The sequence below is a fragment of the Spinacia oleracea genome, chromosome 5, assembly GCF_020520425.1.
Source record: "Spinacia oleracea cultivar Varoflay chromosome 5, BTI_SOV_V1, whole genome shotgun sequence".
NCBI lineage: Eukaryota > Viridiplantae > Streptophyta > Magnoliopsida > Caryophyllales > Amaranthaceae > Spinacia > Spinacia oleracea.
The window spans coordinates 10,079,376-10,094,008 of NC_079491.1; the positions used below are offsets into that span (position 1 = coordinate 10,079,376).

General features: G+C 36.8%; 1 protein-coding gene across 8 annotated transcripts in view; it reads left to right on the top strand.

The window, feature by feature from the left end:
• LOC110799138 (ABC transporter A family member 10) overlaps window positions 1-14,633 on the top strand; it is a 28,881-nt gene that overhangs the window by 10,551 nt on the left and 3,697 nt on the right. For 6 of the 8 annotated variants that reach the window (XM_056830492.1, XM_022004346.2, XM_056830489.1 and 3 more), the window contains 15 exons: window positions 81-262; window positions 585-879; window positions 1,971-2,038; window positions 2,174-2,306; window positions 7,751-7,861; window positions 9,207-9,328; window positions 10,770-10,934; window positions 11,590-11,752; window positions 11,852-11,977; window positions 12,082-12,165; window positions 12,351-12,712; window positions 13,261-13,461; window positions 13,656-13,765; window positions 13,888-13,972; window positions 14,385-14,513. In XM_056830492.1, the coding sequence (XP_056686470.1) occupies window positions 176-262; window positions 585-879; window positions 1,971-2,038; window positions 2,174-2,306; window positions 7,751-7,861; window positions 9,207-9,328; window positions 10,770-10,934; window positions 11,590-11,752; window positions 11,852-11,977; window positions 12,082-12,165; window positions 12,351-12,712; window positions 13,261-13,461; window positions 13,656-13,765; window positions 13,888-13,972; window positions 14,385-14,513 (2,241 nt within the window). In that variant the 5' untranslated portion in view covers window positions 81-175. The remainder of the gene's footprint in view (window positions 1-80; window positions 263-584; window positions 880-1,970; window positions 2,039-2,173; window positions 2,307-7,750; window positions 7,862-9,206; window positions 9,329-10,769; window positions 10,935-11,589; window positions 11,753-11,851; window positions 11,978-12,081; window positions 12,166-12,350; window positions 12,713-13,260; window positions 13,462-13,655; window positions 13,766-13,887; window positions 13,973-14,384; window positions 14,514-14,633) is intronic. The other 2 variants (XM_056830493.1, XM_056830494.1) reach the window with 2 other exon arrangements.

Genomic DNA, 14,633 nt, shown 5'->3' on the forward strand with positions numbered 1-14,633 from the left:
AAAAAGTAATTTAGTTTGAAGTAATATTTTCTTCTCCAAAAACCATATGGAAAATCTTGATTTTTTGTTTTCTATGACAGGCATAAATGTAGAAGCACAAACAACATAAACAGTCTTCAAAATTCCCTAACAGTCGAAATCGAGTTCTGCTGGGCTAGTTTAAGATCTTGAGGTCATGGAGCCGATGGAGATATCAACGCCCGGACATGCCGGCTTTGCTACTCAGGCTGATGCTTTGTTAAGAAAAAGTTTTACCTATCAGGTACGTGAGTTGCCTCATTCCATCCCTAAGAGCATATGCATTGACTTCATCACCGTTAGAACTTCCACGATGATGCATGCAAAATGTTGATAATAAGCACGTCATTTTTTTCTATAATCATTCATTTATACAATGCTTATCAAGGAAGAGTATGAAATTTACATGTTATGTATTTAATTGGATACAAAAATGTTATTGCATCAGGATAATATTTTCTAATTATATATGCAGAATACATTCTCATGTTTCATATATAGATATAAGCAGGAGACAGTAATGAAGAGTGTTTGTTTTCTTGGTGCATGTTGTTTTGGTTTTGCAGAAACGAAACAAGTCACAGAACTGCTGCCTGTTAATAACTCCACTTGTAATAATTGGATTTTTTGCATTTGTGGAGCATTATTTAAAGCAGATGAGTGCTCAAAGAGGAGGTGCGGTGGTGGAAATAAAGAAACCTGCCCCTTGGCCACCAGCTCTGAATATCCCGTCCAACACCACTCGGGCTGTCAGCTCCAAATACATGCCTTTTCCCGACTTGCCATCTCCTTCTTGCCGAGTCTCCGGCAATTGCCCTGCCACTTTTCTCCTCACCGGCACTAATCAATCCTTCGTCATGAGTATGCTTTCTCTCTCCCTCTATCAAACTCTTTTTAGTTTACTTGATTATTTTTGGTAGGAAATAGATACAAAAACCTTTAAACAGTATACATGTTTGCTATTAGCACCTAGTAAAAAACAGTTATCCTAAAGAGTCAAGCTAAATAGCTAAAAATTAGCTAGATAACACTCTGAAATTACTCAGTTTCTCTCAAATCTAAAATATTAGTTTGATTTAGCAAGTTAGGGAAACTAGGTGATCTCATACAAGATGATGTTTCCTATTTTTTGTTTTTTATATTAAATAAACAAACATTGATATTGGGTAAGAACTATGAAGAAAGACTTTAAAGAACTAAATAACGGAGAAGAAACATTTATGGTGTACATTGTGTACAAGCGTAATTTCTTAAAAATTGCCCCAACCAGATGTGGCCTATTTATAAGGGACGTATAGAGTTTTATTATCACTATATGGTGGGATTAACGGCGTATTGGTACCCGGTAATAAATGCCGCCAATAGTAATAAATTTAACTGTAACTTGGAAAGAAAGTAACATCATAATGTTCATAGTAATGCTATCTCACCTAAACCTAAACTTGTGATATTCTTCATAGATTTTCATTCCCACCCCAAGTTCTAATGGATGGTAATGAATATTTATGAATAAATGAGATAGTGAATTAGCATTACCATGGGCATAGGTATGTCTTTCATCACATATTTAATACTTCCTCCGCTTGGAACACTCGCAACATTTGTCAATTTCACGCATGCCAATGTACAATTTTGATTGTTGATATCTTAAACTCCCTTCAAGCAAAAATTATAAAAATTGATATTTTGAAAATACACATTGTGACAAATCTAACAAGATCCCACATGATTATGTTTTATGTAACATATAAATCACCAACGATAGTCAAAGTAGAATATGTGAATAGTGTAAAAAGTCAAAACGTTGCGAGTATTTCCAAACGAAGGAAGTATACAAATTTATTCCCAGTACCACTATTTATTACCGCCTTCTAAATTAGCCGTGAACACTATGCAATATGTATGTGACTGTTTTCCAACACATGATAACCGCTTATAAATGATAATGACAGCTATTGCAGAAAAAATGTTCCCACCAGTGTCCACGGAAGACCCTTCTGACATGGATCGTTTAGTGTTGGTAAATATGCATATTTCATTCAGTTCCATTGCATTTTATGAGATTTTTTTTTGTTAAGATGGGTACATAGGGAATTGCATCTTACTACGTATTTGCTAGCTAATTTCTGAATTTTGTTTAAAAAACATGTTTTAGGCAACATCAGTTCCATTATTTCAACCAAATTATCTAGTTGATGCTGCCTTTGAACCTGACTCGCCTTCACCCCTTTATTACTTACAAAGCAAGTGCAAGGCTAATGCATCAATCCCTTATCCGACACGGAAAGGTATCAAAAACTCTTTCTGACCCTTATTTTTACGCATATGTGTTGCTTTCATGCATATCAATTAGTACTGATAGTTTATGCACTCTCGTTCTTAATTTGGTAATAGCGGATCAAACACTAGGCTAGCAGCCTATTATTTTAGAGCCATGATCCTCTTGGAGGGAAGAGGGCTTAACTCTGTTACAATGCGAAAACTCTCTTGAAAATCATTTTTTCCGTTAATATGGAAATTTGGAAAAGCAATAACTGAAGAGAAGTTAAGAAGCAATATTTTCTCTGAATAGCCAGCAGCTTTTTCCACCTCGAGGATCTTTAGAATCACAAAATGACCTGTTCGTTCTAAATACAACAATAACAACAACAAAGCCTTAGTCCCAAAATGATTTGGGGTCGGCTAACATGAATCGTCGTAGGAGATCGTCATTGTCACCAATCAAACCAGAAAGGAGCATGAAGTAAAAAGAAAAAAACAAGGAAGAGAAAGTGAAATTAATGAAAGTAGGATGAGAGAAAAATGTATATATATTATTATAGAAGAAATATTGTAAGAGATAATAAAAAATAAGTAAGATTTAAAATAAATGAATAAGTAAAATAAGTACATTTCAAAATAGCATGTGAAATTAAAAAAATAAAAAAATTGAAAGAATTTTAAAAATAAAATAAAAGTAAAAATAAAAATAAAAATAAAAATAAAGAGAATCAGAAACATTGAAGTTGTATAAGTCAAATGAAGTCATCAATGTATATTCTCTCCTTCCACTCTGTCCTATCCAACACCATATTTTCCTCAATCCCAAGAAAGCTCATATCATGCTCAATCACATTCCTCCAAGTTTTCTTAGGTCTTCCCCTACCCCTTGCAATTCTATCCATTTGCCACCCTTCTATCCTCCTAACCGGGGCATCATTTGATCTTCTGCTTACATGTCCAAACCATCTTAAACGATTATCCATCAACCCTACTTTCTTCCTAATAATCTCATTCCTCAAACGATCCTTTCTTGTATGCCCACACATCCAACGTAACATGCGCATCTCCGCCACATTCATCTTGTGCACGTGACAATGTTTCACTGCCCAGCATTCCGTGCCGTATAACAAAGCCGGTTGAATTGCCGTGCGGTAAAATTTTCCCTTCAATCTTTGGGGCATGCCTGAATTACATAGGAACCCCGTGGCACCTTTCCACTTCAACCAACCTGTTTTGATTCTATGGGCCACATCGCCATCCAATTCTCCATCCTTTTGGATAATAGATCCTAAATACCGGAACATTTCAGAGCCTTGAACAATTTTCCCATCTAAGGTGATCGCCCCTGTCTCTCTATCTTGGACTCCACTAAACTTTTACTCCATATATTCCGTCTTGTTTCCACTCAGCCTAAAACCCCGAGATTCCAAAGCTTGTCTCCATAACTCCAACTTACTTTCCACTCCTTTTGTTTCATAAATCAACACAATATCATCTGCAAACATCATGCACCAGGGTATACCATCTTGGATTGGCCTCGTCAATTTGTCCATGACTATAGCAAAAAGAAACGGGCTAAGTGCAGAACCTTGATGCACTCCAATCGTAATGGGGAATTCTTCGGTCTTACCAACACTAGTTTTCACACTCGTACTAACTCCCTCATACATGTCCTTGATGATATCAATATACTTCCTCGGAATTCCTTTCCTACTTCATGCCCACCAAAGAATTTCTCTTGGTACCTTATCATACGCCTTCTCCAAATCAGTGAAAACCATATGTAAATCCTTCTTATCCCGATAATTCTCCATTAGTTGCCTTATAAGATGAATGGCCTCCATAGTCGATCTCTCAGGCATAAATCCAAACTGGTTCTCCGAAATTTTCACAGTTCTCCTCAATCTTTGCTCAATAATCCGCTCCCAAAGTTTCATAGTATGACTCATTAGTTTGATTCCTCGGTAGTTGGCACAATCCTGGACATCACCCTTATTCTTGTACAAGGGGATGATAGTACTTTTCCTCCACTCTAATGGCATCCTGTTACTTCCCCAAATCTTGTTGAAAAGAGTTGTTAACCATACAACCCCTTTCTCTCCCAAGCATCTCCAGACTTCGATAGGTATACCATCGGGCCCCACTGCCCTCTTGCGTCCCATCTTTTTCAGTGCCATTTCGACTTCTCTCTTTTGAATTCTTTGCATAAAGTCTAGGTTAACCATATCTCGAGGGATATTTGTATCCCCAATATCACGTCCTTGATCCCCGTTGAACAGGTTATCAAAGTAGAACCTCCATCTATCCTTGATTTCCTTATCTCCCATCAAATTTTTTTGATCAACATCTTTCACACATTTAATCCTCCCGATGTCTCGCGTCTTTCTATCGCTCATTCGAGCAAGCCTATAGATGTCTTTCTCCCCTTCTTTTGTATCCAATCTTGCGTAAAGATCCTGATTCACCTTTGCTCTAGCCTCTCTTACGGCCTTCTTTGCTTCCCTTTTAGCCTCCTTGTACTTCTCGTAGTTCTCATCACTTCTACATTTCCCGAACTCTTTATAGCACTCTCGTTTGCTCTTTATAGCTTGTTGCACAACTTCATTCCACTAGGATGTGTCCTTACTTGGTGGCATGATTCCTTTAGATTCCCCTAGGACCTCTTTCGCCACTCCCTTTATGGTGTGCTCCATTCTTGTCCATAATGAGTCTATATCCAAATCCATATCCCCGACCCAAATACCTTCACTTGCCACCTTTTCCACGAATTTTAGTTGTTGCTCCCCTTGAAGTTTCCACCACTTGATCCTAGGCTCCACTAGTGGTCTTCTCCTCCTTATATAACTTCTACCTCGAAAATCAAGGACCACAAGCTTATGTTGGGTTGCTGTACTCTCACCCGGAATCACCTTTCAATTGGTGTAGCACTGTCTCAGAGCATTCCTTACTAAAAAGAAGTCAATCTGACTCGTATTATCTCCACTCCTATAAGTTACTAGATGAGAGTCTCTTTTCTCAAACCAAGTGTTCATTATTCCCAAGTCATATGCCAATGCAAAATCCAAAATAGCATTTCCCGCTTCATTCCGCTCCCCATACCCAAAACCACCATGAATGCTTTCAAATCCATCGCGACTCGAGCCTACATGTCCGTTGAGATCCCCACCAATGATCAGTTTCTCACTTCTAGGGACACGTTGCACCACTTCTTCTAAATCCTCCCAAAATTCTTGTCTAGTTGAAGCATCTTGTCCTGCTTATGGTGCATAGGCACTCACAATAGTTACAACTTCATCCCCTATCACAAGCTTAATACTCATAATTCGATCACTCTTTCGGGACACGTCCACTACATCATCAATATATTCTCGGTCAATAAGGATACCTACCCCATTCCTACCCCTAGTTTTTCCCGAATACCAAAGCTTGTAACCCCATGGAGCTATTTCTCTTGCCTTGTTTCCAACCCACTTAGTCTCCTGTAAACATAATATGTTAATTCTCCTCCTTCTCATAACCTCTACTACTTCGACTAATCTCCCTGTCAAAGAACCAATGTTCCAAGTCCCAAAACGCATCCTGCTACCCTTACCCTTACCCCTGCCCTTACCATGAAACCTTGGATAGTTAACACCACCTTTGGGTGGCGCGCCGCTTCCGGGCGACGGCCTAGCAACCCTTGCATATTTTCCACGACACCCGGGCCTAGAAAGTGTAGCGCACCCTTGCATATTTGACACCACCCCCAGGTGTAAGGGTGGCGCGCCGCTTCTGGGCGACGACCTAGCAACCCTCACATATTTTTCACTACACCCGGGCTTAAGAGATGTAGCGCGTCGCTGAGAAGGGGACGCCCCCACGATTTTCCATTGTAGATTCATGTCATGATATGTGACTTAGTTTTACGCTGGCCGCCACCAACCTACCGCAACCCTCCTCCTTTATCCGGCTTGGGACCGGCAGTGAATGCCGCATACGCGACACTCACAAGTAAATGCCGCATAAGCGACACTCACAAGTAAATGCCGCATAAGCGACACTCACAGGCGGAGTTATCGGATTTTATTACGTTTTTATTTAGACCTGTTCGTTCTAAATAAAATCCGATAATGGAAATAATATAATATGAAATATTTTTTAGGAATGTCTCAATGTCTCATGCTAATGGTAATGAAATCCCTTCACAAGCATGTGTTTTTTCCAATTTAATACCTCTATAGAAAAGGAAGTATTTGGAGGTGGACAAGTATTACCATACACATTACTTTAGGCTCTCCCAAAATTAACACTAACCATCCATTACCATCATTAATTACCGTCAAGGCGTCAACCACACAAAGATATAAGGTTAATAAAGCTATCTCTTAGTGTCTAGTGCATACCTTCTAGTGTAATTCTTAAATTTAAAACAGTGAGCACTTGATTCCACTGGTGGTTCTTGAACCAATGTAGTGCTCCTTCAACAGCAAGCATTTCTACCAAGTGTTTGTTTGTGGAGCCTATTATGATTTGGTTGAAAGTTAAAGGGGTGATTTGTGGCAAAGGGGAGTGCTTGAGATCACGCACAAGGAAGTTTGTCATAGCCATTCAATACCACAACATGACCTTGGCATGTAGTAATAGGTTTGTGAACACATCCATGTCAAGGTTCTTACTGTGAAGAAAAGGTAGCTAACAGATCTGCACGACTGTGCAGTGCTTGGCATGCCCATGTTACTGGTGTATTGACATCTAAATCAACCTATAAATTAAGTCCTTGCGCATCACATTGTGGTTTCTTTCGGTTCTCAGGCTTCTCATAGGGTATATAATTTGGGGTAGCTTTTAATAAGTTTTGATTAAGTTGAATTACGGGAAAGTCAGTTGAAAAGAAGTTAAACCTTGGTGTTGTCAGGTAGATATTGTTTGAACCTCAACACACCCCCCCCCCCCCCCCCCCACCCCCCAACAAGTGCATGCATATTAAAGGTTTATATTAAATCTTCAATTGGCTACTCACAACTCCACTGGAGTTATATGTTTGTCATCCTCTCTCGTCTTCTTCCATATAGGAAAACTCTTGTGTGTGACTTGCAGAGTTGCATTCTCAACTAAGTTTCATCCCTTTCCCTTATTACTTCCTCCTTTTTTTTTTCCACTTGCACCAGTTAAGTTGGGCATAAAGATTAAGAAAAATGGTAAATATCAAAGTTGCTCATATACAAACAAAAGAGAGGGTAAATGTTAGGTAACAATGGTAAATGTGAAATGTGAGTAAGGGTAAAATGTGTGTTTGGTGTGTGAACACACCAAAAAGCATGTGAACACACTATAAAAGGAAATGGTGTAACTAATATGTAACTTCCATAAAAGGAAAATCGTGCAAGTAAAAAAAACGGAGGAAGTATTAATTATGCTAATAATGGTATGGTAAGGTGTAGTTTGTATACTACTTAATGGCTCATGTTCCAATTTGTTATGTTTTGAGAAGTAAAATGCTTGGAAGGATTAAACTTGTGGCGGAACAGCTCATCTGATATAAATACGGAAATATACAAAGGAGCGAACAAACAAAACAAGATTGATAACAAATTCGCTGCAGGTAATTAAATTTTTAACACACATTGTTGCTACATTGTTAATCTAAGGGGATAATTGTTTTGGATGTTTCAAGAAGGGGAAAGGGAAACAACACCTTGATTCCTTTTATGTTGTTTGTTGTGCCATTTTAGTCCCTATTGTGCAATTTCTTTTCACTTATTTCAAGTCTAATAAGAATAAACAAGGGACAATAAGTTCAAATAAGATAATGCTTCCCCCGTTTCACAATAGATGCATCATTTTGACTTTCTACACTAGTTATACATTAACGTTGACCATCAATATCTTAATAAAAGTTAGATATTTTGAAAATATATATTGAGAATAAACCAATAACAATAAAAAATACAAAATTTATCTTTACAAATTAGTAATAAATGTGGTCAAAGTTAGTAAATGAATAGTGTAAAAAATCAAAATGATGCATCTATTACGAAACAAAGAAAATAGGGCTGACCCCCCTAGGAGTACCCATTATGGGAGTTGACGCCTCGGGAGAACTTATTATGCGAGTCAGTTGCCCCTGGGGTATCATAACAATTGTTGGAATTGATGTCCTTTAAGGAGTGCTCACTATGGGAACTACCTCAAGTTATATATCAATAAACTACTACTACACAAATTTGAAATACTGTCAGCAAAATATTACTCCCTCCGTCCCGGACTACTTGCCCGTTTCTATAAATGACATATTTTGTCTAATTTTATATTGTTTCTCTCACTTACCTAATGCCCCACTTGTATTCCTATATCTAAAAGAACATTCAAAAAATTAAAGGTCTCACACATTTCCCACGAACTATGTAAAAAAATACTCCACTATCAACTACCACCTAATTGAATAATAAGTCAATTAAATTGCCTTAAACTCTGTGCTGGTTAAACCAGGGTGAGTATTTCGAGACCGAGAGAGTATACAAAGAGTATGAACCTCAATGGAAGTTGCATCTAAAATTGGTTGGCATTTATCTAGTTTTATGAGACATATTTTCAAAATTTAATAAAGGGAATTTGTGAATAATTATCATATTTTTTGTGTTTGTATTCTTTTTATTTGCTGTACATAACACTTAATTTTGACAAAGTTACAAAATATAGTATGTTTGAAAAAAAGCACCATGTAAAATAAAAGTTAAAGAGATTGAATAAACTTAATTTTGACACATACCATAAAACATCATTTTGTATATTACATTGTAAATATTATTTAATTTTTTTTATCTTAAAATAATAAAAAAAGAAAATAATTAAAAGATAAAGAATGGTTTGAAGAAAAAATTTCCTTTTTGAGTGTTAGGTAGATGAAAAGTCCTATGATTGTTTTTTGTTTGTTTACTTGGTGACAGCCTTTGATTTCCAGAACACCAACAAAGCTAACTTCAACGTGACTTTATGGAACGAACCAAGTACAGATGCTGATATTCTAGGTTCTTCTACTTTCACTCGTCTACCACGGTTAGTGAATTTGGTAAGGGTCTTCATAGTTTGTTTCTAGCTCGTTACCTTTTGTGTTTTTATTTTTTGAACTTGAGGTGCACGGCGTGCACTTCTTAAGGCATGTTTGGATTGGGATAATGTATTAAGGGATAATAAGAAACATTTTTTAGGTAATAAGAAACAATTTAAGAAAACTGTAGTTAGATAGAGATGGTGGTGGAGGTAATGAGCTAGTGCAGGTTTGAGGAGGAGGGAGGGACTGGGACGTTGGATTGCGGGAATCATTAACCACAAAATATATTACCTCCATCTTGGGATTGCCCACAATCTCTAAGTGCATGCTTGGATTGAGGATAGTATAAACTTCAAACTTAGAAAAGTAAATGTAAAGGAAGATGATTTTAAAGAGGATGAGGTGCTGATAAAGGAAATACTCTAGTGACGGTAGAGGAAGAGGGAAATATAGAGGGATTATTACCTTCTTTATGTGGGTAATAATTACCCACCCCTATCCTAGGCCCTAGGATAAGGGGATAACTATTTATCCCTAAGACCAGAGTAATTATTCTCCTCACTCTCTTGTCACCACACCATCCCTACCTCATTATTTCTTACAATATCTCTCCCTATAACTATTTTTATTTATCTTCCTTTTCTTTAGTTTGAATTTTGTTACCCCTGTAATATATGCCATGTAAGTAGTACCCTTTTTGCAAAAAATATTACCCTAAAAGTAAGGGTAATAATTTCCCTTATCTTTATATCCTAACATAATCTCTAGATAAATTTATTCACTCTCCTTATTTATCTCCTATGTGTATTTGTATGCACAATTGCTAATTAGTCTTTTGCCCATTTGGTAAGCAATAATAAATGGAGATAATGGTATGCATTTATATGTACTTTTGTTGAAGATACTACTTAATACCTTCCTTTCTAATGTAGTACTCCCTCCGTCCCACATTACTCGTTACACTTTCCTTTTTCGTTTGTTCCGCATTACTTGTTACACTTCCAAATTAAGAATGATCCCACAATTATTAAATTGTCTCTCTCATCCCACTAATAAGATTTTGGTCCCCACACCCTATCTCATTCAATTGAAAAAATATCCCACTAACTCCTATTACATATACTTTTTTAATAAAATAACAATTGATAACCAAACCACTTATCACCTAAAAAATTTGTGCAAATGTAAGTGTATCGAGTAATGTGGGACGGAGGGAGTAATAGATAATAACAAAAAAATCGTGATAGTAAAAATGGTATATATCCTAGGAGGATGAGCATTAACATGGACATTAACAAATTGAATACATTAGCATTACCAACAACATACCAAACGGTTCATTAGTCCTCGCTTATAAATGAATAAAATTACGAATGATGCTGCCCTACACACTTTAGCTTTTTAACCTAACAATTAATACATTTACCAAATCTAATTGGCAAGATAAATGCATGTGCAGGCATCCAATGCGTATCTGCAGGTTTTGCAAGGATCTGATACCCAGTTGCTGTTTGAGTTCATCAAGGAAGTGCCAACCATTTTTTCAATAAATGCTTCAGTATCAAAGACTGTGGATTTTTTTTTGCGTATCGCAAGCTTTGGACTACTTCTTTTTCCAGTAACTGTAAGAATGCTAGCATTTACTGAATTACCATGAGGAAACACTTAACATAGTTCTATACTTCTATTACTATAAGTGGTTATCTTGGTATTTTGCTAATATTATGCTACTTGGCTGCTGTAGTCTGTGCATTTCCTTTTCAATTATTTCCTTATGACAAGCGTACTGCACCATAAACTTAATTGAAGATAGGATAGTTTACTTGATGCTAAACTCATTTAAGTGATTTTTTGTATGCTTCATATACATTTTGTAGGCAGTGCTGTTATGACTTTGTAACTGATACTCTACCACATGAAGAGTTGTGTCTGGAAGCCTTATATTCATGAATAAATAAAGGCTGGTACACCACTCACAGAAACGGAAGAAAGACATTTTGCATTATTTCATTGCACTTGACAGTTGACAGTGTGTTGCTTCTATTATGGTTAATAAAACTACAGAGTCCAGTGATTTTAGATGTGATCAGATGCAATAATATCATGAACATTTACCTGTTTGCACCTTGTATAGCCTTCATGGACTTTATCTATCAATATACCTTAACATAGTTTTGAAATACTTTATACTCTATAGTGTGTTCGTGGTCCAACACATACTGACAATACTGTTTGATCAAACTTCTACATGTTAACTCAATGCTTGCAATTGGTTTCAGGTTTTACTAAGCTCGATTGTGTATGAAAAGGAAAAAAAATTGCGAATTATGATGAAAATGCATGGGCTTCGTGACACAGCATATTGGGCGATTACTTATATCTACTGTCTCATGGTTTCTCTTCTTTTCGTACAGTTCTTTCTCATTGCTGGCAAGTTATCAGGTAATCCAAATCTCTTCTAGTTATCCTTATTGTTAGTCGCCACCCTATTTAGTGCCTTATATCAGTCATAGCAGTAAATGTGATTAATTAATTTTTCAGGTTTATATTTCTTCACCAAGAATGGATACACTCTTCAATCTATGTTCTATTTCCTCCATGTGAACTGGCAAATTTCATTTGCTTTTCTAATCTCTACCCTTGTGTCTACTGTGAAGACTGCTCAAGGTTTGATTTTGATGATCGAAACACCAATTTGTTTTAACAATATATCATCTACTAGTCTGTATGTTTTTGTTCATCATGATCATGCTTGGAATTGATTTTTTCAGTGGTTGGCTCAACATTCATGATGCTGATTTGTATATTTTCATTTTTTATTGCGTCAAGAGTTATTGAATCTACTGCATTTTCAGGTAAGTAGACCATATTAACTTTCCCTTGTACTCCGTATTTATTTCTGGTACTTCTTAATTATGTTTATATACGGAGTAATAAACAACTTCATCAAGTGCCTTCCTGTTGTGAACAGAGAAATTGAAACAGTTGCTCTCTTCATCAGCTTTTTCTGTAATTTCTCTGTATAATTTTTGATTCTCAGGTTCATTTGTAGTCTTAGTTGAGATGTTTCCTGGGTTTGCTCTATATCGAGGGGTGTACGAATTCCAAAAATATGCTACATTTGCTAAGAACGGTGCTGGTGTTGGAATGCAGTGGCAAAACTTGAATGACCCAGGAAATGGGATAAAAAAAGCTATGGTCATCATGATTACTGAGTGGAAAATCATGCTTTCATTGGCATATTATTTAGATCAAGTTTTATCTAGCGGGAGTGGCAGGAGAAGAAGTCCCTTATTTTTCTTGCACTGCTTGAGAAGGAAGCCCAGTTCCCAGGAGCAATATCTGCAGAGAAACAGTTCTCAACTTTTTCCTTCAAACGATCATAGTGATGTGGCCCAAGAGGTATTAATTTTCATTCCGATAAGCTTCTATATCCATGTCATTAACTGTCAATGATCCAGCTTTTTTCATCTTTGTTTTAAGACATTTGCTTGTTTAATAATCTTATTTTGGCCACTTTTGATCGGGGTTGGCTTTTTTTGTTGTCTAAAAAGCCAAAAAATATGTTTGGTAATGGCTTTTTGACTGAATTTAAAGCCAGGTTATCAGCCAACATGAAAAAGCTGAGTAGCATTGGCTTTTGGCTGTATTCCCTCAGAGTTAGTTAATTTGAACATAAACATCTAATAACCAAATTTACCAAACATCATTGTAAATAGCCATTATCTGAATCAAGCAACTAGCAGCATAAGCAGGCGTCGCTGCAAACGAGGCAAGTGAACCAGCAAACATCTAACAACCAACAGCCGACCATTGCCAAAAAGCCATTGTTATTTGATAATGCCACTTTAATTAATCTTTTAAATCCTAAATCATCCTGAATGAATTTAATTTAGAAACAACTTACTTGACAAATCTTGTGAGAATTGTGTTTCTCTGTTCTCTGACAGAGACAAAAGGTTGAACAGTTGATGCAAGAAGGAAGCACAAGCTACACGGCTATCTGTGACAATATCAAGAAGATTTACCCAGGAAGAGATGGAAATCCAGCAAAGGCTGCAGTTAGAGGATTGTCTCTTGCTTTAGGAAGGTCAGAGTGCTTTGGCATGCTTGGTCCAAATGGTGCAGGAAAAACCTCATTCATCAGCATGGTCAGTAACTCAGTACACATTTACTGTTTACGTACCTATGCTGGCGTGTCATATTATCCTTTCAAACGGGGCATAATGGAAGAATAACTTATATCAGTTAATTTTCTCAAACCATTAGTAAGAGGACGAGAAACCAAAAAACTCTAATGCATTCCACTATGTTTGACTTCTTATTCATCTCAAATTCTCAATAGATGATTGGTCTCACGGAGCCAACTTCAGGCACGGCATATGTTGAAGGTTTAGACATAACAACTTGTATGAACAATGTATACACTTGCATGGGAGTTTGCCCTCAGTTTGAGTAAGTCCAAGTCTCACTCTTTCGCTTTAAAGGCATCTGTTTTTGGTCAGTTGCTCATTTCTCTTAATAATATATATTTTGTGGTTAAATCTTTGATTTGTAAATATATTCTGTACCTGCAGCCTGTTGTGGGAGACACTTACTGGGAGGGAGCATCTCTACTTTTACGGTAGACTTAAGAACCTCAGAGGTCCTGTATTGAAACGGGTACTTAGCCTGTTCTCTTGAAAAATAAAAATTGGCTACTCTACTCGTGGTTACTTGAAGTTGTGTCAAAGATATTAGATGTATGAATGTAGTTGTTATGGAAGGATCCCTGCCTAAGTTGGACGCCTCCTTTAAGTATAATTTAATTTAATTGGAAGAGTAGATATAGTTGGATATCATCAGTCATCAGAATCATCACTATAGTTGCATGATTGTCTGAACAGTGAGAATGTGAAAATTGTGAAAAAGTAACAAAAAGAAAACACGACAGAAAAAACTTTTCCAACCTTGTACCAACAATCAGCTAGTGACAGTCATTATGTAGAAATGCATATCGAAAAGCTCGATTTAAAATCGGTTAATGTGCTTGCTTTCCAACTAGTGACATTTCCCCCACCATTCTGTTGTATAGGCAGTTGAAGAGGCTCTCAAAGATGTTAACTTATTCCATGGTGGTGTTGCTGACAAACATGCTGGCAAGTATAGTGGAGGGATGAAGAGAAGGCTCAGTGTTGCTATTTCACTAATCGGCAATCCTAAGGTTTCCTTTCAGAATTTTCCATCCCTGACCTTTCCTTTATCATGACATACCTTGTCTGGAATTATGTTTTTTGTTTTCAGCAAATGATGGCTCTCTTTTCTTACATATTTGTCCGAAAGT